The following is a 20317-nucleotide window of genomic DNA, read 5'->3' as shown; positions in this document are numbered from 1 at the left end:
CCTACATCTTAATTGAGGTGGGCACCATGGATGTTTGTTCCTCACACTGTGGTGTCCATTGACTTCTTTCAAGTAGTGTCTTGGATATTCAGTCATAATAGCATTCTTGCGGTTAACAAACAAAAAAATAAATAAAAATTGAAGACCATAATTTTCAGAGATAATTGAGCTTCCTCTACTGATCCACATTCAGGTATCTGATCATGAAAACTGCACTGTCTGTTATTCTTATTTTTTACTACTGTGTATCTTATTAAAAGATGAAATTGATACAACACTTTGATGTTGAGGGAGAAATGTCTTTCAAATCTGTAAAATGAATATGCTAGTAATTCTTTTATGTAGGAGAGGGAGTATATATATTTAAAATTGTTTTCAGAGAAACATTGAATAAGTTAATAGTGTATGCTATATAATTCAACCTTTATGGAAAGCCAACAGACACAAGATTATGATGACACGTTAGTATTTTACATGAATCTGTTGTTTTTATTTCTATACTTTAAAAAAATATTGGACTACTTATAACTAGTGTTGAATTGAATTTTTTTTTTTTTTTTTTTAAGATCCAATATCTAGGTTACCACCTATTCCTTTGGAAGATGGAGAATATACTATTTTTGACAGAGTGACATATCTTGGGTGTGCAGCTATAAGTGTTCCGCACAGTGAACAAGAAATTCTGAAAACCATGGCAATTCTTCATCAGCAGTGTTCAGATCAAGCTATTGAAATATCTCTCTCTGTTCCAAATCATGCAGAAGGCTTTGTGATGTATGTTTCTAATTTCTAATAACTTGTAATTAATGCTTTGTGGATATTTGCTTCTCATTTTAAGTAGGTTTTTAATAAATTTAGTCCAACCTGTTATAAACTAAATAAGCTGCCTGTTATTCCTTAAAATAGCAGTTATTTTTATAGTTTGTGTTAGCAGTGCAAAAATAATACTGTAATAAAATCTGAAGAAATAAATGGAAAAATTTTAATTGTAATTATGCTTAATTGTAATTATGCCCAACTGGCTATGACGTCTATAGACGTCCAGCTAAATCTGGATACAATTTAATAACATCTGTTGAATAACATGGATAAGAAGTGCAATTTGGTCTCACTATTTCATCTACCTCGGCCAGTAGGGAGGTTAAATGGGAAACGAAGAGCTTTCCTTTTCCCTCTCCATATACATCTTGACATATAAATTGTTTATCAATTCAAAAATGAATTAAAATTTTTGATATTTTAAATATATTTCATAAAAATAAGGTTTATTTTTCTCATGATTTCATTACTTTCATGATGATAATTGTACATTTATGTACTATTTTATTAATCTTTTCTGGGTATCATTGGTAAAACTGATTTACTAGATGAACTGTCAGTGAAATATCTGCCAATGGGATATTATAACTAACTGCTAAGGTGTAATGCTCTACTGCAAAGTTTCTGTTTGGATTTTACCATATCTGTTAGAAAAGTTGTTTCATCCCCCCCCCCTCCATGTATTTCACACATAGTCAGTATATGTTACACAAGAAGAAAATAATTGACTTTGCTTCTTGTGAGTAGAGTAGTCTACTGACTACTCTATTATGGTGTCCATTGACTTGTCCAGACACACAACTCACAACATGGGTTTCCATGGTAGGACTGCAATATGCAAGCCCATTACCTAAACTAACATGCAGTGTCATCTTTAGTGATTTCAATTTGTACAGTGAGATGTGGAAGCTTAGAAAGTTGTTATGGAGTGACGAATCACTCTACACTCTCTACCGAGCAGATGGATGGTCCAGTGAACATCTCTTACTAGAGTGTATAATCCCAACTATGAAATTTGGAGGTGGTGTGATGGTATGGTCCTGTTTTTCCTGGTTTGGAATCAGACCTCTGTTTGTGATGCCACAAATATTGAACTCTGAGAGATATTATGAACATTCTGGGCAATGCAATGCTTCCTACTTTTTGTGTCATTTCTACAGAACTGACTATTGTCACTTTCAACAAAACAATGTACCATGTCTTAAGGCTGCTGCTGTAACTGCATGGTTTGTGGAAATGAATGTCACCACACTTGACTGGCTTCTACAGAGCCCTGATATCAACCGTATTGAACATCTGTGGGATGAACTGGAATGAATGTTGAATGGGGTCCACCTACAATAGTCCAGGAACTCATTACCTACAGGAAGAATGATCCAAAATTCCCATTGATCATTATCGTGTGCTTGTTGAAAGTATGCCCTGCAGGATTGCTCCAGTCATCGCAGCAAAAGGAGGTCCTACATCTTATTAAGTTGGGTGGCATGACTGTTTGTTCCTCACACTGTGGTGTTCATTGACTTTTCCAAGCAGTGTATTATGCCATTGGAAATCTCATGATGCTAAATTCTTCAACTCAGCCATAACATTGTTAAATAATATGAGTAAATTGCTAAAACATGACCTTCCTTTAGTGAACCCATGCTGTTCCTGGCAAATCATAGCTTGTCTGTCAACCATTTCTATATGCAAATTTTTACCAACTTCTCGAAAATCTTCACAATTCCTGAGATACTGGTAGCTTAGTAGTTAAATACATCAATTTTTGCACCACTCTCGTGCAACATAACTATCATATATTCTTTCCTTTACTGTGGGATGTTTCCTGAGCTGAGACCTCAAGTTATACAAGACATGCCAAGTGCCAAGCCATTCATGTTGAACATTCCTTTAGTGCACATTCTGATATCCCATCTGGTCATGTTGCTGATTTGATATTCAGGTTATGCAACAACTCCTCAGCCTCATTTTCGCACACCTCTCTCCCTCCATCCAATGTAACAGTAGTGTTGTGCACCTTGTTACATCCACCTGGTCGATAGTTCTTAGTGAAGTGAGCACTCTTTATTTGAATATAGATAATAATCTCATTTGCTTCTGACACAAGGATACTGTCTGCATTTACTGCAATGCAAATTATTTTTCCACACTCAGTTTTTTCTTGTACTTGCTGGTAGCGATAAAATTCTTTTGTTTGTCTTTAGCCTGTACAGCCAATTTCTCTTCATACTCTGATTTAGCTTTCCATATACATGTAGTACAGCTCTTCTGGTATGCCTTATATATTTTTCATAACGCTTCTCACCCTTATTTTCATAATGTTCCTTTCAAATATCATTTTATTAAGGATCTCTTGCTTAATAAAACACACACCCATTTCACTTTCACTCTGTTCGAAGAACAGAGTGAAAATGAAATAGGGGTGCATTCAGATGCTACCTCATTTAAACACCTTTTTGAAGCTTTCCCTGCATTGCTTATATCCTTCCCATCAGTAACCAATATCATTGGATTAAATATAGTGTTCTGCTGGATTTTAAATTCCAGCTTTATAGTTCAGCATGTAACCTGTCCTAATTGAAACATCCATGTAGTTAGCTACATCCCAGGACAGTACAGCTTGATCTCTGTCACTTATTGGTGGCAAGACACTCGCATTCTTTACTGGGACTCCTTCTGATGCTGTGATCGAATCTAACACTCTTTGGCTTCAAGTTCCTTCTTTCACATACTGCTTAAGAAAATGGCTAACAATAGCTCAGTAAATAGCTCTTTCATTCTTATGAGATTTCTTTTCTAACCAAGCAATGTTTGGATAAATTAAGTCACTCATAAAGATTACTTGCTTAGTAATCATCAGGGTAATTTGGCAATGTATTTCATCATCCCCAGCAGCCAAACCACCAGATCTGTAGCAACACCCAACCACATATATTATCCTATTAATCTTGACTTCACACCAGGTAACCTCAAACCGAATGGGACATTATCATTGCTTTCATGAGTTTCTACCCTAATGGACACAAATCATGTTATATCGTTAGTTGCCCCCCCCCCTTTCCCCCCTCTCTCCTGTCCTTCCTAAAGTACTATTCCATTTACACTAGATTCCAGTTGCTACATCTGACTCGGATAGCCAGCTTTCACTAATGCCCATAATCTTAGCCCAAAACATATTCACCAAGTCAGCAAACTCTACTCCTTTGTTTCTGATGCTCTTGCCATTTGTGTATAGCCATAACGTGTTACCTCATGGCTTTTTATATATATATATATATATATATATATATATATATATATACAATCTGGTTGGGCAGCTCTCTTTTCTGTCTACAGACATGCTCAAAAAAAAAAAAAAAAGTCTGAACCCAAAGTATACATTTCTACCCCATCACCAGATTCACAACTATGCACAGTGATGTTGTGAATATGACACATTCTCACTGTTCCTCCCATGATGATCTAGTTTCACTGATTCTCTGCATTTAGGTCTCAACCAAATTAATGTTTCTTATGCTCCTGCTGTTTGTGTATAGACACAATGTGTTACCTCATGGCTTTTTTTTTTGTATATTTATGTATACAGTCTGCTTCGTCCAGACTGTATACATATACTGTTTTTCTTTTCCGTCCACAGACACACTCAAAAAAGTCTGAACCCAAAGTATAACTTTCTATCCCTTCACCAGATTCACAACTATGCTCAGTGAAGTTGCACATCATAGCTGACCATAGCACTGCATACCACACATTCTCACAGTTCCTCCTTCTCTTCATGCACTTCATATATCCAAAAACTCACATCCAATTAAGGATTATTTAATTGATTGCATGAAATAAGAATTATTTTGCTAATTCATTCAATGTAACTGTTGGGATCAGAAAATTAAACTCTGATCCACTAGATGGGAATTATTGAACCTTCTCATCTTTTTTCCAAACAAGTAGGATATTTCTATGAAGTTGTAATTTGAATTGTCTGAGGGAGAGGACATTTTCAATATAACATACGTTATTGTTGATAAAAAATGTTGAGAGTACTGAGAGAGTTGGCTTTGTTATCAGCAATAGTCTTATCCAAATATTACACAGAAGTTTGGATAAGATTGTTCCTGATAAATGATCTGATATTTCTTCTAGCTTCTTCAACAGAAGAAACAAAATTGTGCTGCCGTCAGTAAGTTATATGCTATCAAGAAATATGTGCTTTTCAGCGTAAAATAGAAAAATGACTTCACTTTGTATAGAAATTTCATCGTATTTTTTATAGGCATGATTACCAAAAATCTAAAGATGTTTGCAATTGCTGTCTTGCTGATAGTTCAACTTGAATGAATCAGTAAAATGCACATTCAAATTTAAAATAAAATTAATTATAGCAGTACATATATTCAGGGTGAGATAGGTGGAATTTCTTAACTTTGAGGTTAATAGTGGATGTCTTTATGCATTAAAAAAAAAAAGACATGGTTTCGGTACTTTTTTTATTATTATTATTCCATGGTATTATTACACCAGGTAATAGAGGTCAAATTTATGTATATTATACAGCACCCTTTTCTGGGTTCAGTAATGGTCATAATAGCACTTTTTCTTATAGATTTACTGTTGCTAACAGTGAATTTTAAAAATGGAATTTTCAGTAGTGAAAAAATGGGAATAAGAAAATGCACCTGATAAAGTGCGTATTTAAGAATATACAATTTATCTTTATAATAGGTTCTCAAAAACATTAGGACTGTCCTTCATGTGGATTGCAGTATCAGGAATATGACTGAGTAAAGCATGTTGTGTTTACAGTTTTTTCACCTCTTCATCTATTCTCACAAACAAAAATTCAAAGTGAACTGAAATCTGGATGACCAGTTTTATCAACCATCACAATTGGAAAATGACTGATGTATTTCTAGCATACAGGGAAAATATGGAAGAACTTCATGTTAGAGTACATAAGATGTTATGTAGTCAAAGGTATTTCATTTTGTAGAAATCATAGAAGCAATTTTAAAAATATGACAGAGGAATTGTTTCTGACCACACACAGGTGTTGACACCATTACAGATAAATTGAGCCACGTACACAATTCCGACTGCTGTGCATGATCCACAGGTTCAATACCCATGGAAATTTTTTGTATGTACACATAACACCTGCACTGTACTACCACAATAACATTTTCTTATTCAGTCATATCTTGTTCTACTGCATCTTTACAATTTCTGGAAATATCTGATAAACACACTTTGATTCAGAATTCATTGAGCTGGAAAATGTTGCTAGTATTCCTAAATCACTTAAGGAATTGACAACGTAGATATGAATATAAATTAAATTACACTTTAATAAATATTTCTGATATTTCGGCAACGTCACGTTGCCATCTTCAAAAGGAACTTACAATTAAGGCACATGCACGTAGGCACTACAACACAGTAACTGAGAATGAAGTGATGAAGCTATTGTTCTCTTAAAAGTCCTGATGGTACCCCCTAGCAGGCTAAGTAGGTGTTCTTGGCCGTTGGGCTGAAGGTCTGCTGATGTAAGCCTCCCAAATTTGGGGCAGTTTCTTACAACCAAATTTGGTGAGATTTGGAGAGTTTCTTAGGGCTGAGGCTAATTCCATGAATAGTCTTTCGAATTTGTATTTGCTACGGTGTATTACTGTAGCTTTCTTCCACCATATTCTGTGGCGTGTATCCAGAGCATGGTATGCAAGACCAGAATGGCTGTACTTGTGAAAACGGATGTAATCCTTGTGTTCCAAAATTCTGATATTCACTACCCTGCCTGTTTGGCCAAAGTAAGACAGTTTACAGCTTCAAGGGACCTGGTATATACCAGGTAGGTCTAGGGGAAATGGTTGGTCTTTAGTGGAATGGATAAGGAATGCCAATTTTCTGTATGGTTTGTAACAGGAGGTCAAGTCATGTTTTTTTAAGATTTTTTCCGAGGTGCCTCGGATGTAGGAAATGGTGATGGATTTAGAGTAATCCTTGTAGTGGGGGGGGGGGGGTTGTGGTTTGTAGGTTTCAATATTTTTTGGATATTTTAATTGCTAGTATTCAGTGACCACACCAGCTGTTTCCAGAGCTCGTACACCATACATATCAAAAGGGTTAGGTGCTGTTGATTATTCATATTAGTGCTTCACAGTATAAACAACACCAAGAGATGAAAAAATAATTTATTATTCACCATTTGTTCACTTTATTATTTATTCATTTATTTTTTATTCGCTATTTATTAATTTAGAATTAGATTCTGCTATTATGCACTCCCCCAACCTCAACATGTATGGTTGTATTAATTTGCCAGAGATCTGGGAGACAGTCATATGACATCTTCAAATTAATGTTACAGTTAACTGACCCACAGAGAGGGTGCCTTGTTTGGACATTAGTTCTACCATTTACAAATTGAATTGTTTCTAATGTTTTAGTGTAGTGCTTGTCACAGTTATAATTTGTGCTCTGGTGTTGCTAGGTAGAAAATCAAACCAGCAAAATATTAAATTCAAGGAATTTAATGTTTTCATCTCTTATTGGTATTTATACTGTGAAGCACTAATATGCATGTTCACCATATCTGACATTTGAAAACATGGAAAGTCATGTTTTCTAATTCCAAATACTGAATTCAACCATTCATCAGTGTCATGTTTTCAAGTGTGATATATACCTGAAGCTGTAAGGAATATTTTATTTAAATAAAACTATCAACTGTTATTATCATCAATTAAATAAAAATATCAACTTCATATTGTGTAAGACGTGACAGTATATGGCAACATCTGGTTATGGTGAGTAATTTTAAATTTGTTTCAGCGTAGCAAACTATACACACAAAACACAGAAATGGTGGATTATGTCTTGAGGCCGAGAATCATGTTTTTGAGAACCTATAGTAATTTCTTGAAATAAACAGTTATTTTATGTGCGCCTGTGCTCTTCTTTATAATATAGAACAACTCAATAACTGTTTAGTATTGGATCAATGTTCATATAAAGTTTTTAATGGAAAAGACATTTACTTATGCAACTTCTTTCTGAAACATCCTGCATAATAGCAATTTCAAGTTGAATGAAATAGAACAGCAATATTATAATTTATTTTTCTTGCAGTCTGTACGAGCCAAGCAGTAGTAATGAAATAGCCAGATTTCCCATTCACAAAATTACCTTTTGTGCTCAAGGTTACCAAGATGGTCAAGAAATGCAGTGCTTTGCATTTTCTTGTAGGCAGGGTTCATCTGTGGAAACAACCATTCATCAGTGTCATGTTTTCAAGTGTGATATACCTGAAGCTGTAAGGAATATTTTATTTAAATAAAAATACTTCATACAGACTTTAAAAAAAAAAATATATATATATATATAACCTTTAAGTGACATATTCTTACAGTATTAAAGAACTACTTTATTACTAATTAATTGGAAAAACAAACATTTCAGAATAATTAATTCATGCTATCCTCAATGTTGATAATGACAGCTAGGCTTAAATCATACAAGAAATAACTCTTACATGCAGTTGGTCACAGTTCCAAAGTAAATTTTCCAATCCTAACATCTGCTCTGATCTAATAACAGAAATTATTCTTACTGTAATGAGTGCATTTATTCCCCACTCCATTCAAAATCCTTGATCTTTATCCAAACCCTGGTACTCGAATAACTCTGCCAAAGAGCACAGTCCAAACAAAAAATTCAAGAAGCATGTCCATTGGCTCCATTCAGAAACTCCAGCCTCTCCTCAGCTTATATTATAGCTCATAACAACTGCAAAAAAAAAAAAAAAAAAAACTTAACCTTTAAGGAGAGTCTCACAAAAATAAGCAAGTCCCTCTTTCAGTCCCCACCTATTTTTGTCAAGGAACCAAGGCAAATAGTGAAAAGTCAGCTAATAGAACAAGCTCCAACTCAACATTCAGAAGAAAAAGAATAAATCCAGCATCAGAAGAACTAAATATAGGAACCATCAATATAAGGAGTATTAATGGAAAACAAATCTAAATCATACTTTGTAAGGGTCAAGTGCAGTAAGATTGTTTCCTATCCTAATGGCAGTCATGCCTTCTGGTGTTGCTTGCCAAGGTTGTGGGATTCAACTTCTCCCCTTCCATGTTTTCACCCCTCTCACATCCTGATGGTACAATGACAACATCTCCCAAAGAAATAGCAGAACTTCTGGCATCAGTTCTTTTCTTCCACCTCTCGCATAGATAATCAAGGAAGAACTCCACTTACCATTCCACAAACTATCCACAGTATGCCTCCTCTGAAATTTCACCAGAAAGATATCCAGAAAAATCCTTAGCAGCCTTGATAACAATTAGTCTCTTGGTCCTGATGATATTTCTCCAGTTGCAGCTAAAGCTTGTGCCCCAGAACTCATAAGTGCCCTGCATCATCTCTTCAAGTTATTCTATTCATCTGTCATCTATCCTACTGCCCAGAAGGAAGCTTTTGTCCATCCTATTCCAAAATCAGACATCAGACTATTGTTCTGACCTCAATACTCTCAAAAATAATGCAAAAGGTCATCAATAGCCATTCACTTCTTGGAGACTCACCAGTTACTTGATGATCATCAATATGAATTTGCAATTCTTGTTCCATTCCACAACAGACCTCCTTGCTGATCTTGCCCACCTTTGGACACATGCCATGGAAAAGTTTGGAGAAACTCTGGTTGCCCTTTGTATTTCCAAGGCATCTGATCAAGTTTTGCATCGTGGCCTCCCCTCCCTTTGTGGATGGATTGCCAGCTTCCTCTCTAGCCATGCACTATGGGTTATGGTAGATGGTTTTCTTTCATCAGATTTCTCAATCAATGCTGCTGGTGTATCCAAGGGCTCAGTAGTACTGTCACCTACGCTCTTCCTCCTACATTAATGATCTTCTCTCCCTGATATCCAGTCCTATTCATAGCTTTACTGATGACAGTACTCTCCTCTTTTTTATTTGCAAAGCCTTGTAGTTCTCAGGCAACTCATGTTTCAAGATCTTTTTTAATCAATCTCCTAAACACTGATTTAAAAAAGTACAACCTCTACACAGCTTTCAAGCCCCACTGGAAGCTTGCAACCCTTATCCGTTCCACCAAAGATCAGCTCCCTCCTCTTTCAGTAGTTGGAGTATATAAAGTACCGTGTTCTTGCAATTTGACTTACTTTGTACAGACTGGTAGATCAGCCACTATCTGTTTAGATACACACAAATCGTACATCTGCAATCAAGACTGGTCATGCAGACCATGTCTTGGAAACAACTCACAGGCTCTTCAGGGAGAAAACCACCATAGTAAATTTAAAAAAGGAAAAGCTGTTTTTGGAATTTGCAGCAGCACTCAGAAGTCTACCCGAGTTAAACAAATACGAATGAATAAAACTTCCCAAAATTTGGTTAACAATCATCAGTGTTCCCAGTTTACATCTTTGGCCACTTACAAACACCCATAGAGAGTGCAACACCTAGATAGGACTTTAGTTACCCATGTGTTTCATTAAGTATTGTTTTGTCTTTGATCCTTTAATTCTAGCTGTTAATATTCCATTAAATCTCTAACATAATACCACAGCCTATCTTAAAATAGCTGATCACATTTACACATTCATTTCGCTGCAGTTTACTCCCACTGCCAAATGGGTATTCCATCAAGGTTCATCATGCCACAAAAGTGCATAGCATGTTGAAGTGGTTCAAGGAATGTGACATTGAGTTTCCGTTACTTCACTGGGCAACTCAGTCTGCAGACCTCACCCCAATACATCTCTGGGATAAAATGGAACAAGCAGTTTGCAGGACATCAGTTCATTTTTTTTTTTTTTTTCCCTTTCTCTCTGTGTGTTCAATATCATGCTTATTTTTGTGCTGTGAAGATGCTGATTTAAAATTCAGCAAGATATTAGCAATTTAATAAATCATTTATTTTGTTCCTTTCGTATTGTTCAAACTATGAATAATCACTAGCACCTAAAACCTTTTAATATACCTGAAGATTCTGTACAGAGATATCACACATCAGTTTGGTAAGAGGAAATTGTTTTACAAGAACTAGTTGGAATTTTAAATCCTAAACTCTGATGTGTTCTTTAACATCTTTGAAACTGCAATGACCAAAGATCTGAAAACCTAAAACCTTTTAGGTTTTCAGATCTGGTCTCCAACAGTGCAAAATTGTGTACACTTTGACAGGGTCATGTAGTGTTGAATTTATCATCTCAGTCCTCTTAAATTTGAAGCTACCAGTGCCCTTGGTGATTGATACAAATATTGCAGTCTCTAAGATGTTCAGATAATCAGGACCATATGTATCTCATAATTTGAACCAATATATACACACATACATATATACAATTATTGTATGTATGTATCAATTCACAATCTTGTTAATATTGAATGATATACAAGGTTGTGATATTCAGTTATGTTTTTATTTCATTTTATTTTTATTTATGTTTTCATAGTTTGTGTTCTGAGAAGATTCATTACTTTGTGGCCAGTTGTGAAAAGAACTTTCTGTGTTGGAAGATATATATTATGGCTCTGTAGGTATGGATGTCAGGGAATTTTGGCTGACATATAAATCAAAGATGCCAAGAAATTATATTCTTGGTTTCATCCTTTATCCAAGTGTAAGCAAACAAATTTGCTCGTTAAGTATCTTCACAACTGGACTACTTGTATATAGGGGCTAATGACTTCACATCACTTGCCTTAGTATCCCATAATGCAAGGCATGTATCCATAGACATTTATAATGCTATGCATTATGGAAAGGGCCACTTCCCAGACCCAAACGTTTTCAAGTATTGGCTAGTCTGATTGCCCAAGCATTTAGATACTTGCTCTTCAGGAGCATTTGAAAGTGGGTTTGAATGTTTGTTGAACCTTATATGGGAGATGAATTTCATCTCCCAGCTTGAGATCACAATTTATTGGAGGATTGCCTTGAAACTGTGTGAACTATTAGATGCTTATAATCCCACTTATCCAAACATTTTAGAGATGGTAATAACCTGAATCTTGACAACTTAAACTTTAAATTAATAAAAGTCAAAACTCTAACTTTCGCTCTTATGTTTTCCCATCATCATCTCATTCCAAATAAATAGACAAAAATTATCCTTCCTTTAAAGTGGGCTCCCTTTTTTATCACCTTTTAGATGTTAAAAAAAAGTCCTTTCTTCCTCTCTGTTTTCTCTAATGTATAATTAGAGAAAAACTATTAGAGAAATTATACATTTCTCTAATAGTTAGTGCTCACTTTGTTAAGATATATCAACCAGGTGTATGTAGCATGGTGCATGAGGGATTGATAAGAATTTCAAGTTCAAAGGTCACATAGCAAAAGTTGCAAATACAACTCAGAGGATAATTGGTATGTTGAAGCGAACCTTGATATGTAAAGTTGAGGAAGTAATTTTGCCTCTTTATAAGGCTTTGATAAGACCACACTTGGATTACTGTGCACAGATTTGGTCTTCCGGGTTCCAAGGGGATTAAGATGCTGTGGAAAGGGTGCAAAGAAGAGTTACAAAGATTATATCCGGATTATGGGATTTAGATTATGAGGACAGATTGCGAGTATGTGGATTACAGACTCTGATTAACAGGAGAAAGAGGGGGTGATATGATAGAGGTCTATAAACTTTTGAATGGGTGTTATAGCATTTCAGCTGATGAAATTTTTCGTTATATGGAAGCAGGGAGAGAACACAGGGGCATCCATGGGAGTTAAGGTGGTTCTCAGTCAAGAAAGGGTTAAGAGCTAGGTTTTTCTCCCAGAGCAGTGAGTGAGTGGAAAAATTTGCCCTTATGGGTAGTGCATCTAGTGTGAATGAATTCAAGGACAGGTATGATAGCTGGATTGGGTAATTTACAACCTCCCACAATGAGTCCTTGACTCCCTGGAAAGTTAATAATAATGGCAAATACCTGTTGAATTTCTGCTCAGGACATGGGTTGACATGAGATATTTTGCCTATTAATGCATTAAAACCAAGTTGATGAGCATATTACTAACACCATGTTCCAACATAAAAATGTGCACAAATTCACATGGAGGGAAGAGGCAAGCAATGTTTCATTGACTATGTTGTTGTTGATGATAGTGATGTTTTCTGCCTGGTGCAGGACACCAGAGTGTACAGGGGATTTGAAATTGGAAGCGATCACTATTTAGTCATGAGCAGGATAAAATTGAATTTCATATTGAAAAGAATAACATATGGAAGAAAGTTTTAAAGCGAATAAAAGTTGAGCAGCTCTCAGATGTGAACTGTAGACTAAAATACACAAAGATTATTGAAGAAATAATGAAAGAGTTTGAGAACAGGAAGAAAACCTTGGAGATTCAGTGGCAAGCCTTGAAGAAAACCCTGATTGATTCAGCCAGAGCGGCATGTGGTGAGGTTGTCTGCAAGGATAGAAATATTAAACTTCATGGTGGAGACAGGAAGTTAAAGAGGCAGTGAAGGAAAAGAAGAAAGCATATCAAAAATTCCTGGCAAATAAGTCAGCTTGTGCTCTTAGAGAATACAGAGACAAATGTAAGTTTGCTAAACACTGTGTAAAACTAGCTAAACAAGAGTCATGGGAGGACTTTGGCAAGAACATAGAAAATAAATATCAAGAAGGTGGTAAGATATTCTGGAGGTTGTTGAAGAAGCTTAGAAATGGAGGAAAGAGTGCTGTAAAAGAAGTTAGAGATAATAAAGGTGACATGAAAACAGGAAAAAAAGATATCCTTGAAGTATGGAGTAATTACTTCAAAAAATTGCTAAATGAAACAAGCGGTGATGACAGCACAGTGATAAAAAACACTGACCAGGCATGCAGTCAGGAATACATATCCATACTTGAAGTAGAAAAAGCCATCAAAGGCTTGAAATGTGGAAAGGCAGCAGGAGTAGATGATATTCAACCAGAAATGCTGAAGTATGGTGGTATAAGAGTCTTACAGTGGCTGCACTGCATAGTTCAGAAAGCCTGGAGAGAGGGACCAATTCCCGATGATTGGAGTAGAGCTCTAATAGTACTCATATATAAAAAGGGAAATAAAACTGAATGTGAGAATTACAGAGGTATAGCCCTATTGAGTGTTCCTGGCAAAATCTATGCAAGTATACTTGAGAAACTGTTGAGAAGAATTGTGGAAGAAAAGCTTGGTGAAGAACAAGCTAGATTCAGGCCAAATAGAGGCTGTCAGGATCAGATCTTCACTTTACGACAAATAGTTGAGAAAGCATGGGAGTATAACAAAGATCTGTATTTAAGTTTTGTCGATCTGGAAAAGGCTTATGACAAGGTGCCAAGAGAGAAACTATTCAATACCCTACAGTTATATGGTGTCAATGGGGCATTATATCAAGCAGTAATTAGTCTTTATTTGAGTTGTAAGTCAGCAGTTAGAATTGAAGGAAGTACAGGAAGATGGTTTAATGTTAAATCTGGTGTGAGACAAGGATTTACATTATCCCCTATGTTATTCATTATCTATATGGATCACAATATGAAGGAAAGTGGTATTAAACATGATATCAGAATTGGAGATGTTAATGTCAACTCTTTGCTTTATGCTGAAGATGTTATACTTCTAAATAAATCCGCTACAAGTTTGCAAGATTCCCTGGCTAAATAATAACTGTTGTAATAGATATGGTATGAAGGTCAGCAATAAAAAGACAGAGACAATGAAAATAGGCAGAATCATTGAAAATATCAACTGTGTTTTGAATGGAGAACCTGTGGAACAAGTAAAACATTTCAGCTACTAAGGCACGATTTTTACTGAAGATGGTAAATTAAATATAGAAATAGACAACAGAATCAGCAAAGCTGGTATTGTGGGAAGTCAATTGAATAAATTCATATGGAATAAGAGAGAAATTAGTCGGAACACTAAACTAGCTGTATACAAGACAGTGTTCAAACCAGTTTTAACTTATGGATCTGAGAGCTGGGTCAGAAGTAAAACACTTGACCAAGACTAGAGACCACAGATATGAGAGTCCTGAGAAAGATTAGAGGCGTGAACAATGGCATCAATGGCAATATCATATTAAAAACTATTAGGCTATTAGGAAGAACTTGACATTGTCAGCATCCAGGAATGTGTTAGCAGAGCTAATCTCAGATGGTATGGTCACTTGAACAGAATGGGCGAGGAAAGATTAGCAAAACAAGTGTTCTCTGCCAGGTTGGCAGCAAAACGACCCAGAGGAAGACCAAAATATAAGTGTATTGATACGGTACAAAGTACCTTAGATGATAGAAATATATGATCTGATAATGTTGGAGTCTTGACAAGTAACAGACTGATATGGAGGAAAATTGTAGATAGGAAATTAGTAATGATGTAAATTTTTCATGTAGTACTATCATATCCTGTACACCCCTTGAGGGTACATGTCAGGAATTTGATGATGATGATGATGATAATCATATGTATTCTAAAATAGTCTTAAATGAAGATTTCCTAAGTGTGCCCCATTAATCATTAAAATTGCTATTCTAGCTGCTTAAAACAAAATAGGAGCAGCATGTACTATTCCATATCTTTAATATATTATTACATATAACATATCTTTCCACATACTTATAACATTCTACTTCTGGGTGGCACTGCTATTGAAAGAATTAGCAGTTTGATATCTGTGTTAGAGCTGATCATTAAAATCTTCATTGATGCTATTATACACTAGATTTCTATAAATTAAGAAACAAGGAGAAATCAGAATAACTTATAAAAGTTAGGCAGATTATGTAAAAAATAAAAATAAAAAAAAAAGTGACACTGAGTCTGGTTATCATATACAAATGAGTGGTTCTGTCAGTAGTATATGCAAATAAGTCATGGCATTTTTAAAAGTGGGCATTTCAAATGGTTTTCCATTTCATGTCTGGAGTGCAAACAAGTTATTTCATGATAATAGAATTCTTGGATATAGCTGCAGGACATCATTTGACCGATAAATTCAGTTGGTGAGCCATTGTAAGACTAGAGGCTGGCCAAAATCCGGTGAATGATATCCCAAAGTCAAATTTCTGAGTTCGAATTTGAGTTGTTCACCTAAATTTTTGATTTTAATTGTAAAAATGCAAATTTTTACAGATTGCACATATTTACAGTGGTTCATTATGAAGATTTCAGGTAAGTGACATTTTTTAAGCTAATATAACTTTTGAAGTTTAAATACTAATTCTGTATTTTTATAATTGTATGCTCTTCTAGTTCTTGCTCTCCTTATTTGTACCCTTTCGTTATTTTTATAGTGAAGGTTTGCAGCTTTTATTGTTTGTAATAATGATCTTGAAATACCATTAGTTCTATGGGACTTGTTGCACATCTGTTGTATAAAATGTACAGTCAAACTTCACTAGCAAAAAAACAAACTACTGAGAAGTCTTGACCAAAGCCCCATAAGTATGTTGCTATGCTAAAAGAAATTTGCTATAACAAACCATGAAGGTCATTTCAAATTTCTGTACACTGCACATATGTGGCCATGGGATGATATTAGCCAGACTCTGAGTAAAATCTTAGTATGCTCCTTTTCTGTTTCTAGTAAACTGTAACACAGAATAAGACTTCACAATGCAGAAATAATGTGAATCGCGTTGGATGTCATCCCCTCACCCATACAATCCTGACACAGACTGTCTAGACTTCACTCTGTTATTCAAAAGAAATCTCATTATTGCTATTGATGGGATTTCTTTTGAAGTAACACAACTTATCAAACACATCAACAAAAAATAGTTACCTTTCCCAAATATTGTGCAGTAGTTGATAAGGTAGAATGGAGATTATAGTGAAGATCTGGAAATGAATTTTGTTAAATTTGCATCTAGTTTGACAACAGGAGAACAGTGTGTAGAACTTTTCAGATATATTTCTCTGTTCTACATTTGAGTTTGCTCCAATAGGTGACTATATTAATGCCCATGATTAAAGGCTATATAAATTATAGATAACTTCTTTGTAGTTCGAATATTTTCTGTTGTTTAATTTAGATTTCAACAAAAAAAAATGATCTAGACAGCACTGTCATTTTATTAAGATTGATAAATGATTCAATTTTTTTTTTTTTTTTCATATTCACATGAATGAGAAAAATATTTTAAAATTCACTCATTTGAATTAAAGTTTAAAATTGAAATAAAGTTTAAACTATGTGAATGATGAATGGGGCAGGGGCACTGTGCCTTGGGCATACAGTTTTAAAATATTGATTCATTATTTGATTTTTAAAACTTATTTTTAACATATAACATGAGTCAAACATGTTCTTCAACTAAAAACATAAATAATTTTATAACACAAAGTATATAGTTGGTAATAAAATTAATTTCAAGTCTTCAGTCACAGAAATAAGTATATCTAATCACATAGCTGAAGAATAGTGTCATATATTGTGTGTTGCTTTGGAATTAGAAAAGGTGATATAAATGGTAGTGTTTTTTTTTGTTTGTTTGTTTTGTAATATTTTCCACACATGCAGTACTTATTTTGCTTACAGGTGCCAAAAATACTCAAATGTTTTGCTACAGCATTCCAAAGGGTTCCAAAACTTCCCAATACCAAAGCAGTACCTGCAAGTTCAGAAAAAAGTATCCATGTTGGCACTTCAATTAAGAATAATGAGCAGATGTATGTCTTTGAAGGTTCATTAGAATTTAAAGAAGAAGATGCCAAGGTAAATGAACATATTAAAAGAAAAGTTGTCTATAATTAAATGTGAAAAGCAAAATGATGTGTTACTGAAATAAAGAGCCACTAGGCTTCACTTCATCGATGTAAAATTACTTAAATTAAGGGGATATTAAATCCCACATTATTTCAAAGCTGAATAAGAAACTCAAAGATAGAAATCCAAGAGTTTCATGCCGAATATAGCAAACTATAAAAGTTTCGGCAGATTGCAGCTTAAGCTGAAACACATGTTTCAATACCAGGGCAACTCGTTGCAAAGAGTAAAGTTCTGATCACTTAGTATTTCCCATGGATTTCTCTTGGATTTCTATCTTTGAGTTTCTTATTCGGCTTTGAAATAATGTGGTATTTAATATTCCCTTAAATGTAAATAATTTTACATCGCTGAAGTGAAGCCTAGTGGTGCACCTTTTTTGACAACTCGTATAGCAAAGTATATATAAGTTCTCTTCGCTATAATCTCAGTATTATATTATCTGGTCTACCTACTCACTGATGAGACCTCAAAATAAAGGTCGAAACCGGTCTGGGTAGTGACCTTCCACATAATATATAACATCATACATCTCCTAGGAGATGTGTTTTACATTATGGGAAATACTAAGAATAGTGATCAGAACTTTACCCACCTTTTCAATGAGTTGCCCTGGTATTGAACCATGTGTTTCAGCTTACGCTGCAACCACCAAAACTTTTATAGTTTGCTATATTTGGCATGAAACACTTGGATTTCTATCTTTGAGTTTCTCATTTGGCTTTGAAATAATGTGGGATTTAATATCTCCTTAATTTAAATAAAAATGACGTGTATTATGTATCTGTTTATATGCACACAGTGATTAATTTATATCTTTAACTCACTTGTACGTGCTATTTTTTGTTTTTGTTTTTTCCCATTGTTTTTAAACCTGTCTTAACTATTTTTGTTAATCTTTCTTTGGTAAATTACTTCTAAGGAAGTTTTTGTATGGGTATTTTTGCTGAATATAAAAATAAAAGAAATTTCCTATTGCCCACAAACTTAAGTAGATTTTCAAAAAAAAAAAAAAAAAGTAATTTTTTTACCATTACTGACTCTTGATGATCATTGTCTGAATTTTAATCTAAAAAAAGAGCATCATGACCAGATACCACTTCATTATTTACCTCTGACAGACACCATTGATCTTATTAAGTTATATTTTTTCCCTGACATTTGAATTATTCAGTTACCATGCACAAGATATTTTTAATGAAAAGAAAAAACATACAAACAGCTACACATACCAGCCATAGAGTTAGAAACCATTATGCAGATGTTTGTAATCATTACTTTCACAGTGTATATATGCAGAATACTTTGTCAACTGCATCATCACATGTTCTAGGCAACTATTTAAGAATGTTACTGATTAGTAATCGTCAAGTGTTGGTTGCAATGGGAAAAACAAAGGATCTTTCAAAGTTCAATAAAGGGCTTATTGTGGATATCATCTGGCTGGACCCACGATTTTGAAAACAGCACATCTGACTGGACCAAAAGATGAGATATCCCAAGTATTTAATCAGTGGAAAAATAACCTACATTGCTTGTCTAAGAGGTGTAACTGTGGTCCTAAAACAGTGTCTGAAATGAGATCGGTGTCCTCTAAGAAGACTTGTACAGACAAACAGAACTTCCTGTGTTCAGCAATTGACTGAAACATGGGTGCCCCATCTGGCTGAACCACAGTTTTGGAAACAGCACAACTAACTGTTTCTCAAATGGTGAGATATCCTGGATGTTTAATCAGTGGAAAAATAACTGCCACTGCTTGTCTGACTGTGGTTCTAAGACTGTTTGTCAGGAATGAGATCAGCATCATCTCAGAAGACTTGTATGGACAAGGAGAACTTCCTGTGTGCAGCAATTGGCTGAAACAGTTAATGAAGGCTGTTCCCGAGGAATTGAAGAGGATCAGTATTGGTTAATCATGTGCCTATATGGAAACCACTCATTTCTACAAAGAACCAGAAAGTTCACTACAGTGGCATCAGGAACACCGTGACTGAAGACTGGAAAAAAGTCACATGGTTTGATCAGTCACCTTGTTCTGTACCGACAGTAGACAGAGTTTGGCAGGAGCCCCTTGAACCAACGAACCAAACTTGCCTTGTAAACACAACTCAAGATTCTGGAGGTGGTGTCATATTTTGGTACGGAACAGGTTCCCCTGATGTTGCTGAAAGGTCAGGTGTCCTCCAAGGATTATCTGAATGTTATTGCTGATCAAGTCCATCCTGCAGTGTTCACTTTTTATCCAGCAAGTGACAGTTGTTTCATGGACAACAGTGCTACTGCCCATTGTGCAAGAATTGTTCAGCAGAGGCTCAGTGAGCAAGACAACAGCTTCCCTGGCCACCACAGAGCTTGGATCTGAACGCCCATTGAGAATGTATGGGACATGTTAGAAAAACAGATCCAGGAGAAAAAGTCCTCTTCTGTCAAATCTGAGCCAGTTAATGGACTGTCTGGTGAAAGGCTTGGTATGTTGTAGATGCAATCCAAAACATTGTGGAATCTATGCCAAACTTCATATGTGATGTAATTCTGGCAAAAGGAGGTCCAATATGGCATTAAATAAGTTTGTAATTTAGTGGCCAGTATGTGTAGATGGGACTGTATTTGGTATCCCCCCCACAGCAAATTCTGTGTGGAATTTCTAGAAAACTAAACACTTGACATTACTACAAACAAACCACAAGTCTAGCTATGCTATATAGATGATGTGTTTGTTTGGTTTAGCATGACCTGGACAC

At 35.2% G+C, this 20317-nt stretch overlaps 1 protein-coding gene across 1 annotated transcript in view; it reads left to right on the top strand.

Moving 5' to 3' along the window:
- The window catches only part of LOC150092305 (rab GTPase-activating protein 1-like), a 323417-nt gene that overhangs the window by 64154 nt on the left and 238946 nt on the right, over nucleotides 1–20317 (top strand). The window contains exons 5-7 of the mRNA XM_090414840.1: nucleotides 567–774; nucleotides 7942–8125; nucleotides 17346–17522. Coding sequence (XP_090270966.1) covers nucleotides 567–774; nucleotides 7942–8125; nucleotides 17346–17522 — 569 coding nt within the window. The remainder of the gene's footprint in view (nucleotides 1–566; nucleotides 775–7941; nucleotides 8126–17345; nucleotides 17523–20317) is intronic.

Source organism: Typopeltis vanoorti, chromosome 26 (genome assembly GCF_054136105.1).
Source record: "Typopeltis vanoorti isolate ZY-2024b chromosome 26, IOZ_Tvanoo_1.0, whole genome shotgun sequence".
Taxonomy (NCBI): domain Eukaryota; kingdom Metazoa; phylum Arthropoda; class Arachnida; order Uropygi; family Thelyphonidae; genus Typopeltis; species Typopeltis vanoorti.
Note: the sequence above shows the minus strand (reverse complement) of the source record. Positions and strands in the feature narration are given on the sequence as shown.